The 20,583-nt window shown below is 36.5% G+C and overlaps 1 protein-coding gene across 1 annotated transcript; it reads left to right on the top strand.

The window, feature by feature from the left end:
• The first annotated feature begins 283 nt into the window (after nucleotides 1-283).
• On the top strand, nucleotides 284-9,572 carry tph1b (tryptophan hydroxylase 1b). Its single transcript, XM_026937625.3, has 11 exons — nucleotides 284-480; nucleotides 2,575-2,709; nucleotides 3,182-3,365; nucleotides 3,459-3,559; nucleotides 3,679-3,746; nucleotides 3,874-4,070; nucleotides 5,647-5,782; nucleotides 6,175-6,301; nucleotides 7,115-7,210; nucleotides 7,388-7,521; nucleotides 8,498-9,572. The coding sequence occupies exons 1-11, from the start codon at nucleotides 391-393 to the stop codon at nucleotides 8,670-8,672; spliced, it is 1,443 nt and encodes a 480-aa protein (XP_026793426.3). The 5' UTR covers nucleotides 284-390; the 3' UTR covers nucleotides 8,673-9,572.
• Nucleotides 9,573-20,583: the final 11,011 nt, after the last annotated feature.

Here is a 20,583-nt window from a genome sequence, read left to right as displayed (position 1 = left end):
TCTTCTAAGAGTCACTATTTAAATAGTTGCTGCAGAAGGCGTTACAGAAATAAATCAAACAGCCACCATCTTCAGGTGTTAAACTCTAAAGGTTTATGTAAAAGCATTTTCCAAAGAAACATTTTATTACCTTATTATTCTAATGAGTACCATGTCGGATTAATTAGCCTACACCACTCGATGACGCTTCTTGATCGTTATTTTCCAAGTCCTTTCCCAGTTCTTTACTCAGCACATGGTGTGAGTCGCGTGCACGCGCATGCGCGCACCTGCCCCCCATCCAGTCCCGCGCGCTCGATAAATACCGCGTCGCGCTGAACTCCGGAAGACACGCGCCTTCACGGTCACACGTTCACGCGCCGCTCTCAAAAGTCCACAGTGTTAGATGGCATGTTTTCGACTAAGACTAACGGACCACGCCGAGGACGCTCTTTTGACTCCATTCACAAAAAACACATAGAAAATCAACACAACTATGAGGTTAGTGGATTTTTCATGGTTTGTTTTGTTTTTGTTTTCGTTTTTTTTTTTAAAAAAAAACTTACCACAACCGTTTAACAACAAACCTACAACAATTTACACATCTTGTTTTTGATAGGCTATAGAAAGAGAGACTTACTAGTGAAATTAAATGAACCGAGGTGTAATGGTCATGGAGTGGACCAAACTTAGACCTCTAATTAGACTGAGATCGCTGTCCACAGCACAGTGCTGATCTCCCTCCAGCCTGCGCGTATATACCGGGTTTTACGGTACACACTTGGCGCTTGTGGGGGTGGGGGTGGGGGTGGGGGTTTAATTCAAATGTAGACACTAGAAACGTTTACATTACACACCTTCTTATTTATCACTCTGTGACAACCTTTCCCTAGAATAGTTTATTCGTTTAGCAAAAAAATATCATTTTTATGTTAATATAGTAATAAACAAAATTATGAGAATCTCAATTCTATCGTTTATAATAATTAGATGTTAGAGACAATTTAGTCAATTGATGGTAAGATCCCTACATTATTGTTATTTAATAGAAAAAAATGTTCACTGTAACAAATTTGAAAATCATGATAGAAAAACCTCCATAAGAAAAAGTGATATGGCTTCAATTTTGAGGCTGATTAAAAATAAAAAAAAAATTTAAAAAGATTGTTTCAATCAGCCAACAAAATAAATGGAATTTTCTTGCAGTACTTCAACTACGTGCTCCTTTCACTGATTCATTTTAAAGAAATACACAAGCAAAATTCAGAGAAAAGCTCTAAGATGTTGTGAAATTTCATCAGTTGTCTTGTAAATCAAAATATATGATCAGTAAAATGAAAAAGTCTGAAGTCCAACCAGTTTATGGAAGAATGGAAGGATAACATAACAGACGAGAATTGAGGAATTGAGGTAATGTGCATTGTTATATATTAACTATGTCATTTCTGCAAGGTGCACATCACTAAAATTTTAATCCTGATCCTGCCCTCACTGATACTTGTATAATTTCCTGTTGTATAACAAAATACAAGTTGTATAACTTGTATAACAAAATCCTGAGTGTTAACTCATTTAACTCAAAATTCAAGATTCTTGAATCAAGATTCTTAATTAACAAATAAACTATTGTGCATTAATACAGAGTCAGTGAGTGCTAGAAGAATTAACCAGAAGGTGGTGTGCATGTTGCAGATACACTGAAACCAGTAACAGCAGTAGTGATTAAAGGAGATACAGCAGTAAAACTAAGTGATCCAAGTGAAATTTTGAATCTACACCAAGAACAAACTTAAATATTGCTTTAAGAACCTGGATATTTGCATGTAAGGTTATTTGAAACTTGAGCATAAGACAACATACTGCATACATTCAACCTTGCATTATTTCATGTAAAATCACTAGAATAATTAAAACTATTTAGTTGTGTGTCAAAATAATTCACTAATGACATATAATCTCACTTGCAAAGTTGAAAATTCAGAATGTATTTTTGATAGACTTCAAAGCACTATTGTAAGTCGCTCTGGATAAGGGCGTCTGCCAAATGCCATAAATGTAAATGTAAATGTAAAATTATCACACCAAAGTAATGGTGTGTCAGATAAATGCAGTGGAATAGTGTTTAAGGGCAGGCGGTTTCAAAATGACTAAATAAATAATGTAAATGCCAAATAAATATACAAGTATTCAGAAATGTTATCAGTAGAGTGATGTAGTACTTGTAGAGTGATGTAGTACTTGTAGTTTATTATCCCCACCAATGCACATTTATTATTGTCACACCAGGCTGTTTTGTTCTCAGCCTTAACCAAATATATGTCATTTTGTCCAGACAGACAGGATAGAAACAAATGTTACAGTACTGAACGGTGCCAACATAAACATCAGCCAGTGACATGTTGCATTATTTATGTAATGATACCGCTATCTCTGGAGTTTCACAATTAACAGCTTTTAATGAGAGGCTGTAACTGAGGAGAGAGCGGTACGCTATATTATTGCACTATTATCAAAATGTCAGTGATTTCTTATTTGGAACTGTATCTGTATTATGGTAATAAACTTCCCTACTCTGTTGTGTCCTTTTATTTAAAGATGAATAAATCCACATTTAATCATACTATTGAGGACCAAAATGATTCCCTGTCCTCCAGAAGAGAACATGCAGCAATTGTCTTCTCTCTGAAGAATGAAGTCGGTAACCTTGTAAAGGCATTAAAACTTTTTCAGGTATACATAACTTTTTTTTCTCTCTTAGCTAAGATCTGGTACTAGCTAGGTCACATTTTCTCTGAAAATAATTAACAGTGTTTACTCTCAGTATTTTAGATAGTTGGTGGGGTGGTACCCTTATCTTATGTATCTTTCAGCTGGAAATGTGGATATAGTGTACCTTTAGAAAATATTTGTAATATATGTTTTTTGTTCCATAATTACCTTTTAGCATAAAGCTTTAACACACTATGCACCTTTCTAGATAAACAATACATATTAGAGACACAAAAGGTGCATTCTTGATAATACCACCCCTATGACAAGGAATGGTACAGTTTAGTATCCTTTTTTCTGAGCATGTGCAGTACATTTATGTGCAGTTCTTGTGTAAGTGATATAAATTGACAGTAAAAGACCAATCGATCTAGGCAGAGTTTCAGATTGTCGCGTTTGTTCCTTTTCCCATTTATCTAACATTCACAACCAGGAACACCATATCAGCCTTTTGCACATTGAGTCCCGGAAGTCCAAGAGGCGTAACTCTGAGCTGGAGGTGTTGGTTGACTGTGACAGTGAGAGAGAGACTCTGAACAAAATCATTCAGCTGCTGAAGAAACAAACAAACATCATCACCATGGACTTACCAGAGAGACAAAGCACACCTGAAGATGGTATAACTCTTTTCTTTTTACACAAGCATGAATACATCATGGTTTAACAGAGCTTCCATATGATGTAGCTTTACCTGTTGCTGGTTTTTGTAGCTATCTCAGAAGAGCCCTGGTTCCCTAAGAAGATCTCAGATCTTGACAAGTGTGCCAATCGTGTTCTGATGTACGGTTCCGACCTGGACGCTGATCATCCTGTGAGTGTTTTCCCCCCCAAATGTCTTCATAACAGCCCCACTCACTGCATCAATTCCATTATACCAGCAAGCCTTAGAGCTCTGAATGTGACAACTCTATTTATCTGATCTTGTCTCAGGGATTTAAAGACAGTGTCTACCGTAAGAGAAGGAAGTACTTTGCTGACCTTGCAATGAACTACAAACAGTAAGTCACAAAGTTTTTCATATTTCCATATTACTTTCCATGGTCTGTAAAATAACCAAACTATATATCACTCAGCCTTTTTTCTGTTTCACATATATTTCTTGCTTCGTCCCCACCCAACCTGAAGTGGAGACCCGATCCCACACGTGGAATTCACAGAGGAGGAGGTGAGGACGTGGGGCGTGGTGTTCAGAGAGCTGAATAAACTCTACCCTACACATGCCTGTAGAGAGTACCTGCGAAACCTGCCTCTGCTCACACAGCACTGCGGCTACAGAGAAGACAACATCCCTCAGCTGGAGGACGTATCCCGCTTTCTCAGAGGTAAGATAGTAATCCCCTCATCATCAATTCTGTATAATATTTCAGCTGAAGGTTTGGAGAAAAATTACGATACAGACCATGGTTCAAATCTCAAATCTGATTGGTCTGAAGCTCTTAATTATTATTTTTTTTTATTACTATTATTATTATTTTATTTATTCTTTAACAGCAGCTCTGACAATAGTTCAGGCTGTAATTCAAAACACAGGTTTATATTAATGTCTAATATGGTATTCCATAGTAACCACTCTTTCAGAGAATGGCACACACTGCATAATCTAAGACTAATAATAAATGAGTTTGAAAAAAAATTGTGGTGCTATTTAACAGAGCAAAAGGTCTAATCATTGAAATAGTGAAGGTTTCTGTAAGGAGATGTTTATTTACGAAAGGAGTCTCCAGTGTCAGTGTTTTATGATGGTCAGTAAGTTTTATGCCATGGGAAAGTCTTCGGTACAGAAGATTTGCAGCTTTCTCTGCAACGCGACAAGCTGTTTTTTTATGTCTTATTAACTTCAAGAGAGAGAAATAAAGAGACACTGGTGAGAAAACTGTTGTTTATGGCTAACATAAATGATAACAGGAACTAACTTGTGGATGATTCACAACATTAAATATAACTATAAATGGTAAATAGTATAATGTGTCGTTCATTAATACATGAAAAAATTTAAATTTTGGTTTACAAATTGCTGTTGTATAAGAGGAATAAAACACTTCAGGACAAATTAATTTTAGATACATTTAAAAACTTAAAGCGTCAAAACAATATATCAAGAAAGTAAAAATGCTAGAACAATTGAAACAGACATAATTGCAAGACACTTCACTCCCCTTTTGAGTCCCTGGTTCATTCCTACACTCAGGTTGCTGCCTGTGTGGAGAATTGCATGTTCTCGTCATGTCCATAGTATATAGGCTTCATCTGTGTTTTCAAGATTCTTCTGGGTTCTCCGGTTCCCTCCTACCTCCCAAAAACATGCTGATAGGTCAATTGGTGACTATAACCTGCTCTTAGGTGTAAATGTGTATGCATGGTGTCCTTCGATAGACTAGCATCAAATTTATGGTGTAGTCTCTCCTTTTGCCTATCCTAAAACCCTGACACATGACCCTAATAGGAAAATGCAATAAGTGCAGAAGAAGAAAGAAAGGGACAGGAGGGGTGTTATGTCCTCCGTCCTCTCCAAATTGATGTCTGTGATTTATCATGTGCATAGAATCTGTTGTGGAAAGCACATTTTATGTACAAAGAAAAGACTGTATTAAAGTTCATGTATACAGTATTAGAAAAATAATCTAGAACTTAAACGGTTCATCACTTCGACCATTACTTCATCACTTCGACCATTACTTCTTGTCTACTGTATGTTTCCCTATCAGGGAGGATTTCAAGTAGAACTCTTTTAGGAAGCTAAGAACCTTTAGGTTTCAAAGAAATTTGAGAAATATTGTTTTCTCCTAAAAGTGTACGTGACTCTTGATAAAACTCTGCATATATATATATATATATATATATATATATATATATATATATATATGCTAAGTCATGTCTGTGTGCATGTATTTTTTTTAGAGCAAACAGGCTTCACAATTCGCCCAGTAGCTGGATATTTGTCACCCCGTGATTTCCTGGCAGGTCTGGCATTTCGCGTGTTCCACTGTACTCAGTACGTTCGTCACAGTTCTCATCCACTCTACACACCTGAGCCGTGAGTATGACGTCATACATCATACATCATACATCAGCTCTCTGGTCTGGCAGTTTGTCCTTGGTCTGAAACAACAAACACACACCACCTGCTGTCTCTACAACATTCACATCATGTCATCTCATCAGCACAATAAACAGCTGTCAGTGTGCCTATTGTTTGTGTGGTTGGTGCTGGCTAATATACTGTCGCCTATTTCTCTTCCGCTGATATGCATTTTCTGTTTATTTTATGTAGCATTATTTTTTTTTGAAGGTTAATAAGACTTATGACTTAGAATGCATTTCAAATTATTTTTCTGGATTCTTCATCTATAGTTTTTAAGTAAAGCATCAGCCTTGACCATCATCTGGTGCATCACTTTATTTTTGATGTGGTATTTTGTGTTACAGGGATACATGTCATGAGCTGCTTGGTCATGTGCCCTTGCTGGCAGAACCAAGTTTCGCTCAGTTCTCTCAGGAGTTAGGCCTGGCTTCACTGGGGGCCTCTGACGATGCTGTACAGAAACTGGCAACTGTAGGTATTCTGTTACTCAGAATTATAGGCACATCAACATGTCACAATAACAAGTAGTCCTAGCATTGCATGGTAGTGCAGCAGGTAATGTCGGGCCACTCCAGGTTTCTCTCACGCATGTATTTCCTTCCATTCCGTATCCATTGAAACCCTGATCAGGATAAAGTGGTTACTGAAGATGAATGAATGCACAGAGAAAACTCTATGTGCTTGATGATCTGGTCCTTCTGTGTGTGGACTGGTGGATGTGTACAGGAAGTAAACGTTACAAGAACTGAAAAGTTCCTGTCACATTTAAAAATTAAAAAATAAGTTCTAGAGGGTTGAATACTCATGCAAGCCTAGATGATTTTTGAAGTACTTATTATATTTAAATTATATTTATAATTTTGTTAGATGCAGTGGTTCCTAATATATGAATCTAATTTCATTAGATTTTGAGCTTATCCCAGGAACACTGGTCACAAGGCAGGAATGCATCCTGGATGGGACGCCAGTCCATTGCAGGGCACCATGCACACTTATTCACACACTCATTCACACCTAGGGGCAATTTAGCATATCCAGTCCAGTTATTGGCATGTTTTGGGAGGTGGGAAGAAACCCAGAGGAAGCCTATGTGAACATGTGAAACACCACATAGACAGTAACCTGAGCTCAGAAAGGACCCTGGAGCTGTGAGACCGCAACACTGCCAGCTGCACAACCATGATGCCCTAGCCTGAGAATAATCTCTGTAAAATAAATGTGAACATTACTGATATAGAATCTGGGCCATGAACATACAAGGTTTTCTTGTATATTTGATTGCAGTGCTACTTCTTCACGGTGGAGTTTGGCTTGTGTAAGCAGGAGGGCCAGCTTCGAGCATACGGGGCTGGTCTTCTCTCATCCATCAGTGAACTTCAGGTAGCTATCTAATACAAATTTACTGTATATAGACTTTACCAAAAGAAAGCAGTATAACAACCAATGGAGATGCACACAGCCAGTATGCTTATTAAGTTTTAAGAGTGATAATAGCATTACGAATATATTATCAATTATAATCTAAAATTACACAGTGACAGTGAGCTTCTTTTACAGCATGCACTCTCAGGCAGCGCCAAAATCCTGCCGTTCGATCCCAAAGTGACATGCAGACAGGAGTGTCTCATCACCACATTTCAGGAGGTTTACTTCATGTCTGAGAGCTTTGAGGAGGCTAAGGTTAGAATGAGGTATGTTAATGATAACCTTTTTTCCTTTAATTCCATCATCCTGAAACTTTATTTGCAGAATTAACATAATCTTTTTAACATATTAAAAAAGTTTGGTATTTACCAATGGAACCAATTTTCCACTGGTTCTGTAAACTGTAATTGATACAGAGAGAATAAATATAAGATGTAGATAATGTGGATTGGAGATCTTTCATAACTTTCGCAAAAATTAGGAACTGGACAGGACATTTTTCGGTATTTTGTTAAGTGCAATAAATGAATTTCAAATTTAATAATACTAATCTTTCTACTGTATTACACCACTTATACCACATTAGGACAGTTTATTTCTAGATAGTATACATTTCTAATGTACCCTAGCAAGCTTATTTTCTCTCCTTATTATTAGAATGATTTTAAAACTTTTATTAAAATATGCAAAAAGAGGCAATATACAATTGCATAAGTAAGTGCTCATTTGAATATTACCATAATCCATTTTGAATAAATTGATTTCATCAGAATTATTTTATCATTGTTGTTTAATTGTTGTTTAATTGTCAGCTGTTTTTAAAAAGCACATCCATGCATAGTTGTATGGATAAAAAGTCACAGCTCTTTAAGCCTGTCAAAGCCTGACTGTGTGAAATGGCTATGTGAATGAAAAAAATGACTTAGCTCATAGGGAAACAGGATAATTTGAGAAAATGACTGATAATCATAACATCCATTACCAACAGAATCCCAGGCAAACAAGTTATGTTTCAGGAATTAAGCATTACATCATCTATACATGGCTCATGCATCTTATTTTAAGAAATAAGTGTTCCAGAGATTCTATGTGGAGCGATTTAACAACATCTGTTGAACCTCTACCTGAACAAAAAACTAAATTTTTTATGTGCATTTAATAGAGTTGGGCTGAAAGGAAGTATTTATATTAATAATTTGCCTATTTATTTCACATTTCTAACTAATCACTTTCCCTCCACAGGGAATTTGCTAAGACCATCAGGCGCCCATTCACTGTGCGCTACAACCCGTACACACAGAGCGTGTGTGTACTGAGGGACATGCCCAGCATTAACAGCGTGGTCGAGGAGCTCCGACATGAACTGGACATAGTAGGAGACGCACTCCAAAGACTCAACAAACGCATGGGAGTTTAAGACTACAATGCACTGCCTATATCAGGGGTCAAACTCCAGTCCCAGAGGGCCACAGCATGGCAGAGTTTAGTGAGCTGATAAACAGGGTGATGACAAACAGGGTTTGATAAACAGCTAATGAGTTGAATCACACCTTCGCTACAGTGTTGTAGCGAAGTGGACTGGAATCTGAGATCACTGGCTTAAATCTTGTCAATTATCTTTCACACTGCAACTGCATTTAATCACTACCATGTTTAAGACGTAGCTGTCAGATCCTGTTTTCTGCACTGAAAAATCAATGCTAATTGAACGCCAGCACTATGCACTTCACTGATTAGAAAAACACTTCAGTAAATGGTGCACACATGTCCCGATCAATTAAGGCCATTCATTTTATCTGATAGATTCTGGCCATTTTCACATCAGTTTGATGTCCTAATCAATCAAACACAAAACTTGTCACAGTCTGTAGAGAATACGTTTATATAGAGAAGACATGATTTAGCCTCACACATACATAATATAGGTTAAAAGGAAACTATTTAAATGACAGTTTATTTAAAATACAAAAGTCTTTTTAAATGATATATTATTGTAATTATATATAGAGATGGTATGTTGCTTTTTCTCATTCCTGCAGTGTTTGGACTACAAAATGTACAAAGGATATTATTTCAAAATATTTCAGAAATATTGATTTAAATGATTATGTGTGTACATATGTTCTTTACATAATGAATCCATTCTCATGTATTGGTGAATAATAATTCCTATGATTTTGTCAGTTATCCTTGTGGTCTGCTGAAGTTCTATGTAAACAGTACAGAATACAAAAAAACTGACACAGTATAACAGGTGGTAATTCAATTTAGAGCATCATATCAAGTAAAATATTCAGAAATAAAAAAATTACTTTTAACCTGGATATAAAGTTTACTTGTCTTTGATGTCTCTTAAGTAGGCTTGATATTTAGTTGCAGCTTATGATATGGTATATAAAAGTGAAAGAGAACAAAAAAATCTCTCCGATTGCAGTGAACATTTTCGGCCAGCAGAGAGAGGAGTGGGACTATACGAAAATGTGATTCAAAAACCCATTTAAGCAAGCAACTGCTCATCAAGGTGAAAATAGTTGATGTAGATGAAAGAAGTTAAAACCAAAAAAAAAAGTAAACTCAGAATTTAATCATGAAATACATTTTTTTTTTGCACAATTGAAGATAACATATTGATGATAATTATTGATATACAAGTCAATCAGGTGTATTTATTCCTTTGAAAAGTCTGTTCTGATGGGGAGTGAGGTGAATAACCAGTTGACAAGAATCCAGTACAACAATTTCAGAATGGTACAGCTGAATATGCTGAGAAAATTCACACCGATGCATGACAGGCCAATTATACACAATTCCATACCATCAATGACTGATCTAAAGCTAGCCGTGATGACATGGCTTTTTAAAGCTGGCCTCAGCCCCAGAATTTTAAAAGCATTCAAGAGTGAACAGGTAAGATAATCTATGCTAAAACGATAGCCAACCGATTCCCCCTGGAATTTTTAGCTAATGTTATCATGACATGACACAAGCTTTCCAGCAGGTTTGTTTGTGTCCCATGCAGCAGTGTGATCACTGTATTCTATAATTATTTATTTAAAAAACTACAATCATGATATTGTGGCATATGCCACTCTAACGTGAAACTCTATAGCTGTTATTATAATTCCGAGTTTATTCATCCCGCAGGATCACATTCTCTGGTTTACTATATTTTAACTAACAGGCTCTTAGTGAAGACACAGTGTAGGTGATGTAAACCATAGCAACTAAATTTTAACTTAGTGTGGATCTGCAATGGTGAAAATTGTTTGTTAGACACCTAATACTCCTAAAATGTTCACAGATACACACACACACACACACACACACTGATAACTTTAGGCACTGGAAGTGGTGGCTGTCTGGATGGAGTTGAGGGTAACAGGAGCTTTTTTACGAATGCTTCTCGCTGTTATTGCAGATGCTCAGGACCTTTGGACTTGTTCTCGTATCTTGTGTCTCTGACATGAACGTGTTTCAATTTCATATTTACAATGACCTGCCTTTTTTCAAGTGCCCTTTTCAACTATTTATTGCTCTCTGGTTAACTTGACCCAAGGACCTTATATGGGATGTAAATGTGTAGGATGTGTGTTCAAAAAATCTTTTTCCTTGCACATGTTCCTCACAGAAAAAAAGATTTGTTCTATGTATATTTTTTCTTTTATTAAAAATGATAAATGAGTCCATTTGACTCGAGGGCCACAATGTGTGTGTGTGAGTGTGTGTATGTGTAGATGCTGCAAGCAAATATGTAGGAGCTGTTGATTCAAATGAGGAAGTAAGTGTGTATTTTTGCATATCAGTTCAGTTGAGCATCTTATTTTGCTGCAATCTGCTAAACCAGATGGTTTGTGTGTGTGTGTGTGTGTGTGTGTGTGTGTGTGTGTGTATGTGCGTGTCCACTTAACGTCGACTCCGACACGTACTGCTCAACCTCAGAGTAGACACCCAGAAGTTAGAAATACACACACACACACACACACACCCACACACAATAACTGAATAGTTCAGGAAAAAATTAAATGTAGACAATCAGCATAGATATGTTTGGCGGTGAGCTAGCTAGTCTACAGGTCTACATTGTGTATTGTACACGCTGTTCTGATGACATGCATAAAATATATTTAAAAAATGTTTTGTTGATTTGTCATGTGACAGGAAGCTGAGTACAGTGCACGGGGTGCTGAGCCTCCACAGGGCTGATGGGATTGGAATGGCCGACTTTGCCCTGGAGTCTTCAGGTAACAAATTAAAGCCCATGATATTCACATCAAAATAACAAATCTATTAGACATGAACCAACTCCTCATTTTCCCATCACGATAACTGCCTGAGTTTTTAACAGTTAAAAATTTAAGTCACTTGAACTTTGTTTACTAAATGGCATTACATTTTGTTTCAAAAAGAAAGCTAGCATCTAATTCTAGCTAGCAAATTACATACACCACCATTATGTTAGCTATCTAAATTTAAACATAGAACAACTTTGGGCAGTTGGTTGGCACAAATGTGTTAAATTGTAAAGTATATGTTATGAGACAGGTAGCTAACCATTCTTTTTTTGTTGTTTTTTTTTTTTTTTTAAACAATTGCATGGAGAGACTATACCCCACGTTTTTGAATCTTTCATAGAACTTTGCAGAATTATGGGCCTGATTTTAGGACAATATGGGGCCTTCTGATTGGGTGTCCTATAACCAGGTAATTTAAATTCTCCCAACTGACTAATAACTGCATAAGATATAACTTTACCCGATACTTGTTCTGTTGTGTGTTTTTGATATACTGCACTTTATCCTAGCGCATAAATTCATCCCATCTTTCAATCAAAGCACAAAAATAATAGTAAGCAGGTAGTAATTGATTTCTGCCCTACGGTCTAATAATGATTTACTATTTGTTTTCATTTAAAAGCTAAAACCTTTTAAATTAAAACTAAAATGAAATCACTCCCCACAGGTAAGCACTGTCAGTGGCAAAATCAACAACTAAACTCTCCCATATATTACAGTTAAGATAAGCCCGCTGAGCCTTGCCTATGAAGTAACAGTTAAATGTATATCAATAAGGTTTTGTATGGGTTTGTCAGCAGCTTTACTGTAAATACCAGATATAACCAATTTTACAACTATCCTATAAGGGGATTGTTTTTGTTTTGTTTTGTTTATTATGCATTACTTCATGTTAGCAGTTGACTTTATTGTTTATAAGAAAAAAAAATTCATTAGAAGGCACAGATTTGTTAGCTGGAACCTAAAACCCTGCAGCAGCATCCACTAGGAGTAGACTACAGGCTACTGGCTGCACTTCCTTTTGACCACCAGATGGCACTAGCGCTCCCTGTGTAGAAAATCTTCAATTAGTGAACACTATGAAAATACGGATCATCTCATTACTATTGGATGTAATAGTATTTTGTAATATGATTATTTTGTTTTCATTTAATTATTCCAAAATACGACGACATTTAACTTTTATTTAAAGAAACCAGGAACATTTTTGTTTAATCGAGATAGACTCTTTTTACAACAACCAACTCGAGGAGTCAATCAGCGCGGGCAATATTTAACCTACTGACTCTGATAGTACTTCTTAAGGATGGTATTGTGAAAGTACCCTCCTATCGAGGCTGTTTCTTTATAGCTCTCACGTCAAATAAACACAAATTCATAGATATAGTAAATCTTTATTCTGTAATTATTTTTATTGACCTTTTTTAATTTTATTTAATTTATTTATTTTGGTATTTGCCCAGGTGCATTGTGGGAAGAATGCAGTGCGTTCCATTCTATCATTTACCTGCTTCTCTCTTTTTTGTTAATGAACTATATGTTCTGTATTTCGTTTACTCAAAGTGAATAACAGAAAATGGGATAAAATAAAAAATTAAAATAGAACACAAAAGAGCATTTTCTTTGGTTCTTTCTATGTTTATAATTTACAGTTCCAGCGTAGACACTAGCATTGTGTTGCACGCGACTCTTTGAACCTGCTTGTTGAATATGAATTATATGTAGTATATTAAGGCAATCGATTATCAATATAAATTTTTACATTCTTTTTTTACACTTCACATATAAATGTTGAGTGCACTTTACATTCCAAATAACTGAGAGAGCAGAAATAAATGCAGTTTTATTGTTGTATGTATTCACCATTACAATGTGACTAAAGAGGAAGAATTTGTGTAGTGTTGATGGTGTTAATGTGGCGGTGCTATTGTTTTGAACTGTTAATGCTACCTCCTACTATTTTATAATTTGGTAAGTTAGCTAAAAGCTAGTGAATTTAGCTAATTAGTGACCAGGCTAACTGGGCTTCTAGTTTACGTATTTAAAATGAAATGACAATTTGTCATAACTTATACTAGTGTAGTAAATAATGCATTAGTAAATTAATGACTTAGCTAGTTAACTAGCATGATTATATCCAGTTAAACTTCCATGCTAGCGAGGTAACTTTAATTTTTAGTTAAATGGACTCAGACTTTGTAAAGGGAAGTTAATGTAAAAGTTTTTATTTAAAATTATAATGCTAAACGTATAATTTTGTTGTCTTTCGTGCCCCCGCCAACTCACCATATATCTATATTTAGCACATTAGACACTGATCATAGGCCTCTCATGCCCATATCAGAAACTACAGGATTAAGCAAATGAAGCGGGGAAAAATGAACCTGAGTAAATTTTAGCTGTATCATTTCACCTAAAAGCAGTCCACTCCATAATGGAAAAATCCCAGGTATGACTTAAACAGAACTTGGATGATTTTTTCTGTGCAATTTCAAGTTCATCTTCTATCAATGGAGAGTCCTCCATGGTGTCATTTAGAACTGCCTTGAAAGCCCATTGTTTTCAGGTTTGTCTGTATTTGCTCTTCTCCAGTCTGGAGGTATGTAATCAAAGCTCTACAGCTTACAGAGCTCTACATCTTGAAGTGTTATACATAAACTTGCGTATGTGTGGTTCTGGAGCAAGCCGAAACAAAATGGGGCTAACCCTCTGAGTCTATGGTTCTTCATCTTATCTTTGCACACCCATGCTTTTTAATTCTGTATCTCTTTCTGCCTCAGCTGACCATCCTGATTGAAAATGTATCATCATCTGTATGGCAAATATCCTTCATTGTTAAATACCTCCTGGCAATTTTCATTGTAATTATAGACAAATGTTGCTTCTTTATTCAACTCATTAACTTTGTCTCTTAGTACTTGTCTGTTGTTGATCCAAGGCATTTTCTGTTTATGAGATTTAAAATCATCCTTAAAATTTCTCAGTGCTACTGGTGACAAAATTGGTGACTTAAATGGTATTTCCGTAGGCAGGAGCTTTAAAGTAAGAAAATATTTTACCACATTTTCAAAACCACCAGCTTTATTAACATAAATGTACCCTTCTCTTCCTAATTAAGACATTGTACTATAAGCTAGTTTTACTCTCTAACTGTCTTTTAGGTCTTCAAAATGTTTCTCCAGGATAGTTTCAAAAATATGTGCTATGCACTCTGTTTTGGGTGTGTCAAGCAGTTGATCCACTTTCTTATGTCTTACTGTATGTCTGTATGTCACAAAGACAGCTGACAGGCTGTAAACTTATTCAGGGTTAATAGTAAGGAAGTACATTTTCTCAGATGCTGCACTGGAGTGCAGAGCCTCCAGTGAGTGAAGTCCTTAAAATTCAAATGAAAAAAGCCAATTAAATGTTTAAGTGAATCATTAAGAAACACAATATCTTATTTGTTAGTTTTATTTGTTGTGGTAGTTATGTCTTAGTGACACCTTTTATAAACCTGCTTCATAAAAACCATTTCCCAACCAAAAAAGAAAAAGGAAAAAAAAAACTTTATCTAAATGATGTCCAAAATAAAGTACACTCAAACTCTAGTACAATTTTGTCCTGAATTTGTCTGTTGTGAATCGTGTGTTTAGAATGTAATTATTATCAAGTGAAAATTTATTTTATTAAAGAAATATAAATTTTTCATTTAAAATGACTGGGGCCCTAGCCGACCAGAAATAGGTATTACTCTCATCTCATTCTTGCTGCCATGTGTTAAAGTTTAGATTTGTTAGGAATTTAACTCCTTGAAGCTGTCTGGTGCTAAAAATTCACTGTATGACTTTACAAATATGTGATTATAGTGAAATGTAGTAGCGTGAGCCTAAATCTTTCTCCTGGTACCAGCAACTGTGACAGATAATCTAATGCTCAATAAAGTATTTCTATTCATAACACTGCTGTCTCCTACTAAGGAGACTATGATAATGACAGCAGATAATTACATGCTGCTCATCACACTTTGAATACTTGAATATTCTTTTAATATGTATTGTCTAGCAACTGTCAGATTCATCCACATGGGGAGCACAGATGATGTGTGATTTTACAGTCAGGGTGATTTATGTGACGAGTGCTTTTAGCTCTGCAAAGGCACATTTCCACTACAGGATCTTTTTGAGAAACCTAGTAAGTTTCTCAGAAAACATGTGTCATGTATCGAAGCTGTGTCATAGTTCCAGGAACGTTTCTAGTTCCTGCTCTAGAGCAGGTTTTTGTTTTTTTGTGGAAAAGAGAATTTTGAGATGCAAGATGCCAGACTGAAAAGTGCTAATTGGACAAATGCAAACTTCCCAGAATGATCAACTCTTTCTCCCATTTTCTACAAATTTGATCACCTGCCAATTCACACCTACCAGACAGCTCTCCTTTATCATATGACAAGTACCAACCGGGAGGGTGAAGGCTAGCACATGCTTCGTTTGAGATATGTGAAGCTAGCCAAATACCTCTTTTCCAACTGCTGCACATGTGTGTCACAGGGCAGCATAACATCCCCAGCTGCCTTCTTCCTCATACATGACCTTACAGACACTCATGACTGGGTAGTTTCTCTGTGATTGACAAGTGAGACAGAGTATGCCATTCTTTCCACCCTGAGAGCATAGTCAGTTTTGCTCCCTTGGCTTCCAGCCACGGATGGCTGTGGCATCATCGGGATTCAAATGTGTGATCTCCCAATAATAGGGCAAACGCTTTTCTGTTGCGCCAGTTGGGAGCTGGATGACAAATCATCTGCATTTTATCTGCCATTTTTAAATAAACAGGTCACTGATATTTAAGAGCAAGCTAGATTACTGGAGATTAAAATGGGGAACTGGACTGACCAAGATGTGGAGGAACTCATTCAGGAATTGTGTAGTTCTTGTTCAGGTAATTCTGAAACTTTTTAGTGTCCCCAAAAGTGTGTACATCTCATAGAAACAAATTTAAAGTCTTTAAAGAATGTGCAGAAAAATCACCTCTTCCAGGCCTCAGATGATGTATGGGGTGGTTCCATTGTGCTGATCTGGATGCTCTACTTCTGCTTGGAGCACTTTTAACTCACTTTCTGCTACTGGGGATGGTCTCACATGGATACTTTAAAGATTTGCACTTCCCAAAAACAGATTATGCCCAACACTCATCCTTGTTTCGGTGGATAATCTCACCCAGATACTATAGATATGTACCTATGAACTGCTGCTATAATCATAAAAATTGTGCTATGCTCATTCCAGGACTCCAATTCACAATATAATCGTCGTTAACATCCTTTCAAAACACTTAGTACTGTCTGACTTTGTAGTATACACATGTAGAAAAGTAATCATGTTTATCATTTATAATCCCACTATCTGGTGTCATCCAGCAGAGGATCGGTTCCATTTTGAGTCTGGTTCCTTGCTCATTAATGCTCTAAGTCTACTTTCTGTAAAGCTGCTTTGTCACAATGGCTATTTGAATTGAATTGACCCACTAACAGGTAATGGGTGGTCAAAGATCACTTTTGATTTCTGAAGCAGAAAGCAGGAACAGAAATCCGGGTTGTCTAATACAAGCTGAGTGTTTAGTCAGTGTGCTGAAGTGCATTGAAGCCAGCAGAGTAACCAAAGGCTGACTGGAAGGAGAGCTACATTAGACTCTACCAGAAAGCAATGTCATACTTAGTGGGAAATGAACGCTACCTGCCATAATAAAAGTGTCTAGCCAATACACTAGTGGCAATGATGATGTTATGACCAGGGTTAGTGGTGCTTTTAGTATATATAGGAGTTAAGGTGCACTCTTAACTCACAGGTATTCATATTATATCAACAGTTGAGGGGAGTGCTGTTCAATGAGGCTAATGTTAAGTGGATAGCACTTACATGCCCCAGGGGAGAACCCACAGACTAAAAAGCTGGCTAAAATCAATGTGACCTGGAGGTCATGCTCACTAGAACGCTGGATGGGTTCATGGATGATACATTTCCTGTTTAGTGCTTATACATTTATTTGACCTTTGGTGTGATTTTCAATTTTCTACCTGCTATTTCATGCAAGTCATATTGATTTGCCTTCTGCAACATTTATTCAAGCACCAAGTATTTAGATGTAGAAGATACAAATACAGGTTGCTTCACACCACTAAGTACAAGTATTTATCCAACCACAGCATGCAAAGCAGATCTACAGCATTGAGCTACGTGTGTGTCGCACCTGCTTCCTGAAAATGCTCAGCCACTCTCAGTCGTGGAAACACTCCAAAACTCTCAGGAGACTGCAGGTCAGGCAGCTGAACAGACAGGAGAACCAGTTCAATTTACCGCTCTATCACTGCTGCCCTAATGAGCTTCCCCCCATCCCCCCTACACCCATTTTCTACTGAGTGTCAGTTATGGATGTTCTGCAAAGCCTCTGTACTCAAGTTTCCTGATCATACATTATATATTAATATGGGTCAGTTGACTATTGACCGGGTGCACCCTTGGCTGGATGATGCTGGGTTGTTGAACCCTTTCTGTGGTTCATCCAGCTCTACGTTTCTTGTGTGATACAGCTTCATTCACTTATTTTAGACATTACTTGTATCACAAATCATGCTTAACTGTAAGAACCTAGAATCTCCATTTGCCCAAAGCAAAAATAAACAATAAAGTACAGAAAATGATGTTTACATGGGTATTATGTCAAAACTGTACTCAATTAAAAGCAGAAGTCGTAGTCAATTATACTTCCATTAAAAAAAAAAAAAAAATCTTTTAAAAAAATTTTAGAAGTCAGTGCAGGATTTTTCATCATAATCAACTGACATGACATAAGAATTTGTATGAAATGATACAAAAGTTTTAATTCAATCCCTTCAGTTAAATTTTATTTATATAGGACTTAACAATGGTCACAACGCAGCTTTACAGAAATCTGAATATAGATTTAGATTTCTAATGAGCAAGCAAGACAGGTGACAGGGATGAGGAAAACTATCGCAGATGACATAAGTAGTCATTACTCATTACTCTTCCACAACTGTATGCTATAAAGTCAAACAGCACTAAGTGTGTTGAAAGGATCTTCAGTAAATGTATTAGGGTCTTTTATGATTTTCAGTAGAGTTTTAGCTTTAAATCTATAGTATTCAAATGAAGTTTTCCAATGAAGATTGGATAAAACTTGGGCATAAACTGTGTTCAGTAAGGGCAATCTTTTAGACTGACCAAGTCGGACCATCCAAAACAAGCTTTAGGGTATCTCTGTGGTGATTTGTTGTGGTATCCATTAAAATTGCTCTGGACTTGATTGAATGTTTTAAATAAAGTGACAATGCGTAAAACTGTGACGGATTGAATTTGTAGCTGGTCAAAAGGAAGAAACAGATTTGAACTTAGAGCCTTGAGATTTGTACTTAAAATGTCTGAATGAAAACTTAAGAAATAAAAAGTATTGATGTTTTCATGGAAATGTAATTGGATAAGAGCACAAGCATTAATTTTTAATTACACTCAGGTAAATTTCAAGTCGCCTAAACTTATATTTACAGTAAGTACTGTAATAATTTGTAATTACTTAAGTACCTTCGATCTCTGCTTTCCAGAAATGATTACTTGCTCAAACACCAGGACAAATGGACTATATAAAACTTCCATTTGCATAAATGGCACAGATGGTCTTATACAAAATGACTTGGAAAAGTGTCTTGGTTTCTACCTGGAAAACATTACCATATACCAATGCAGACAGGACAAAATCTAAAGATATTCAACAATCTAGGGCAACGACAGAAGCAGGTTTCAGTGCTGATACATAAGCACATAATACACAGATAACAAGCCAATAACATAATTAGTGTTTATTCAATAGATTGTCTTTAGTCTGCAGTTGAAGATGGCAAGGGCTCAGCAGTTTGAAGAGACAGAAACATTTAGTTTACATTTGCTCAGTGTATATGATTTCTGGTGCTGTTCTACAGTGTTTATGTTTTTCGCATATAAAATGGTCATTTCTCTCAATGGCAATTTATAATGTCATATTGATTGTAAAGTTACTGAAAATCACATGTAGCCAGTACTATTACTGTAGTGCAATCTAGCAAAATTACTTCAGAGAAAATGAATAAAAATACACACATTCTCAAACACACTCATCTACGCTTAAAAAAAAAAAACATTGCTCTACCTAATTCCTCATCTATTCATAACTGATGCACTGTCTCCCCAGTTTCATCTAATATGGTGTCGTCCCTCCATCCCACGCATCCTCATTCCAGAGCTCCTCCATCTCCATTGCCACTATGCCAAACCCACTTAAGCGATTCTGAAGGTTTAATTGCTGTGCATTAAAATTTCAGGGCCGGCTGTTCCATCCTGGGCCGCTGGCATGACAGCCGTGGAAGATGAAGTGACTACAGGGAAATCACAAGGTGCTGAGCAGACAGAGTACACACACTCAGTGGCTTTGCGAGTCGCCATTTCCAAAAAGTCTTAGTTCTTAAAGTGTTAGTCAACTTGACCTAGTGAAAGGATATTGGTAGCTTATGTTTATGTTACATACTTCTGGATACTTTCTACCGCAGAAAATGTGTTGCAGTACGTGGTAATGCCATTTGGTCTCAAGAATATACCCTGTGTGCATTATTTTGATAATGTGGTATTTTTTTTTCCAATGCTAGTCACTTCTAGAATGAATTGCATTGATGCAGTGATTTCAAGAAATTGCTGTTAGTAGATTGTGTTGCCTCACTGGTGACTGTTAACCACAGCATGGTAAAGCCCTTACCCTATGTTTACACTAGCAAAGGACAAAGTGACAGGTTACTATTAATTCTCACTGTATAAGCATGATACAGAGCCCTAATTTCAGTCACATCATGAAAAAATAAATGGCGACATTTGAATTGAATGGGGTTTTCTCAATTCTGTGTAAATTAGGTGTGACATGGTAAAACAGATCAAAAACGATTGCAGATTACACACTTTTTTCGTATTCTATGTGTGTGTGTGTGTATACCTACTGTGGTACCTTTTCTAAGTTGTC

The sequence above is a fragment of the Pangasianodon hypophthalmus genome, chromosome 25, assembly GCF_027358585.1.
Source record: "Pangasianodon hypophthalmus isolate fPanHyp1 chromosome 25, fPanHyp1.pri, whole genome shotgun sequence".
NCBI classification, from domain to species: Eukaryota; Metazoa; Chordata; class Actinopteri; order Siluriformes; family Pangasiidae; genus Pangasianodon; species Pangasianodon hypophthalmus.
Note: the sequence above shows the minus strand (reverse complement) of the source record. Positions and strands in the feature narration are given on the sequence as shown.

What these genes read in the sequence shown, in the direction of transcription:
- tph1b (XM_026937625.3), top strand. Translation starts at nt 391, where the DNA reads ATGTTTTCGACTAAGACTAACGGACCACGCCGAGGACGCTCTTTTGAC. An exon ending in CATCCATCAGTGAACTTCAG is followed by an intron (nt 7,211 to 7,387) that starts GTAGCTATCTAA and finishes CTTCTTTTACAG; the next exon opens with CATGCACTCTCAGGCAGCGC. An exon ending in GAGGCTAAGGTTAGAATGAG is followed by an intron (nt 7,522 to 8,497) that starts GTATGTTAATGA and finishes TTCCCTCCACAG; the next exon opens with GGAATTTGCTAAGACCATCA.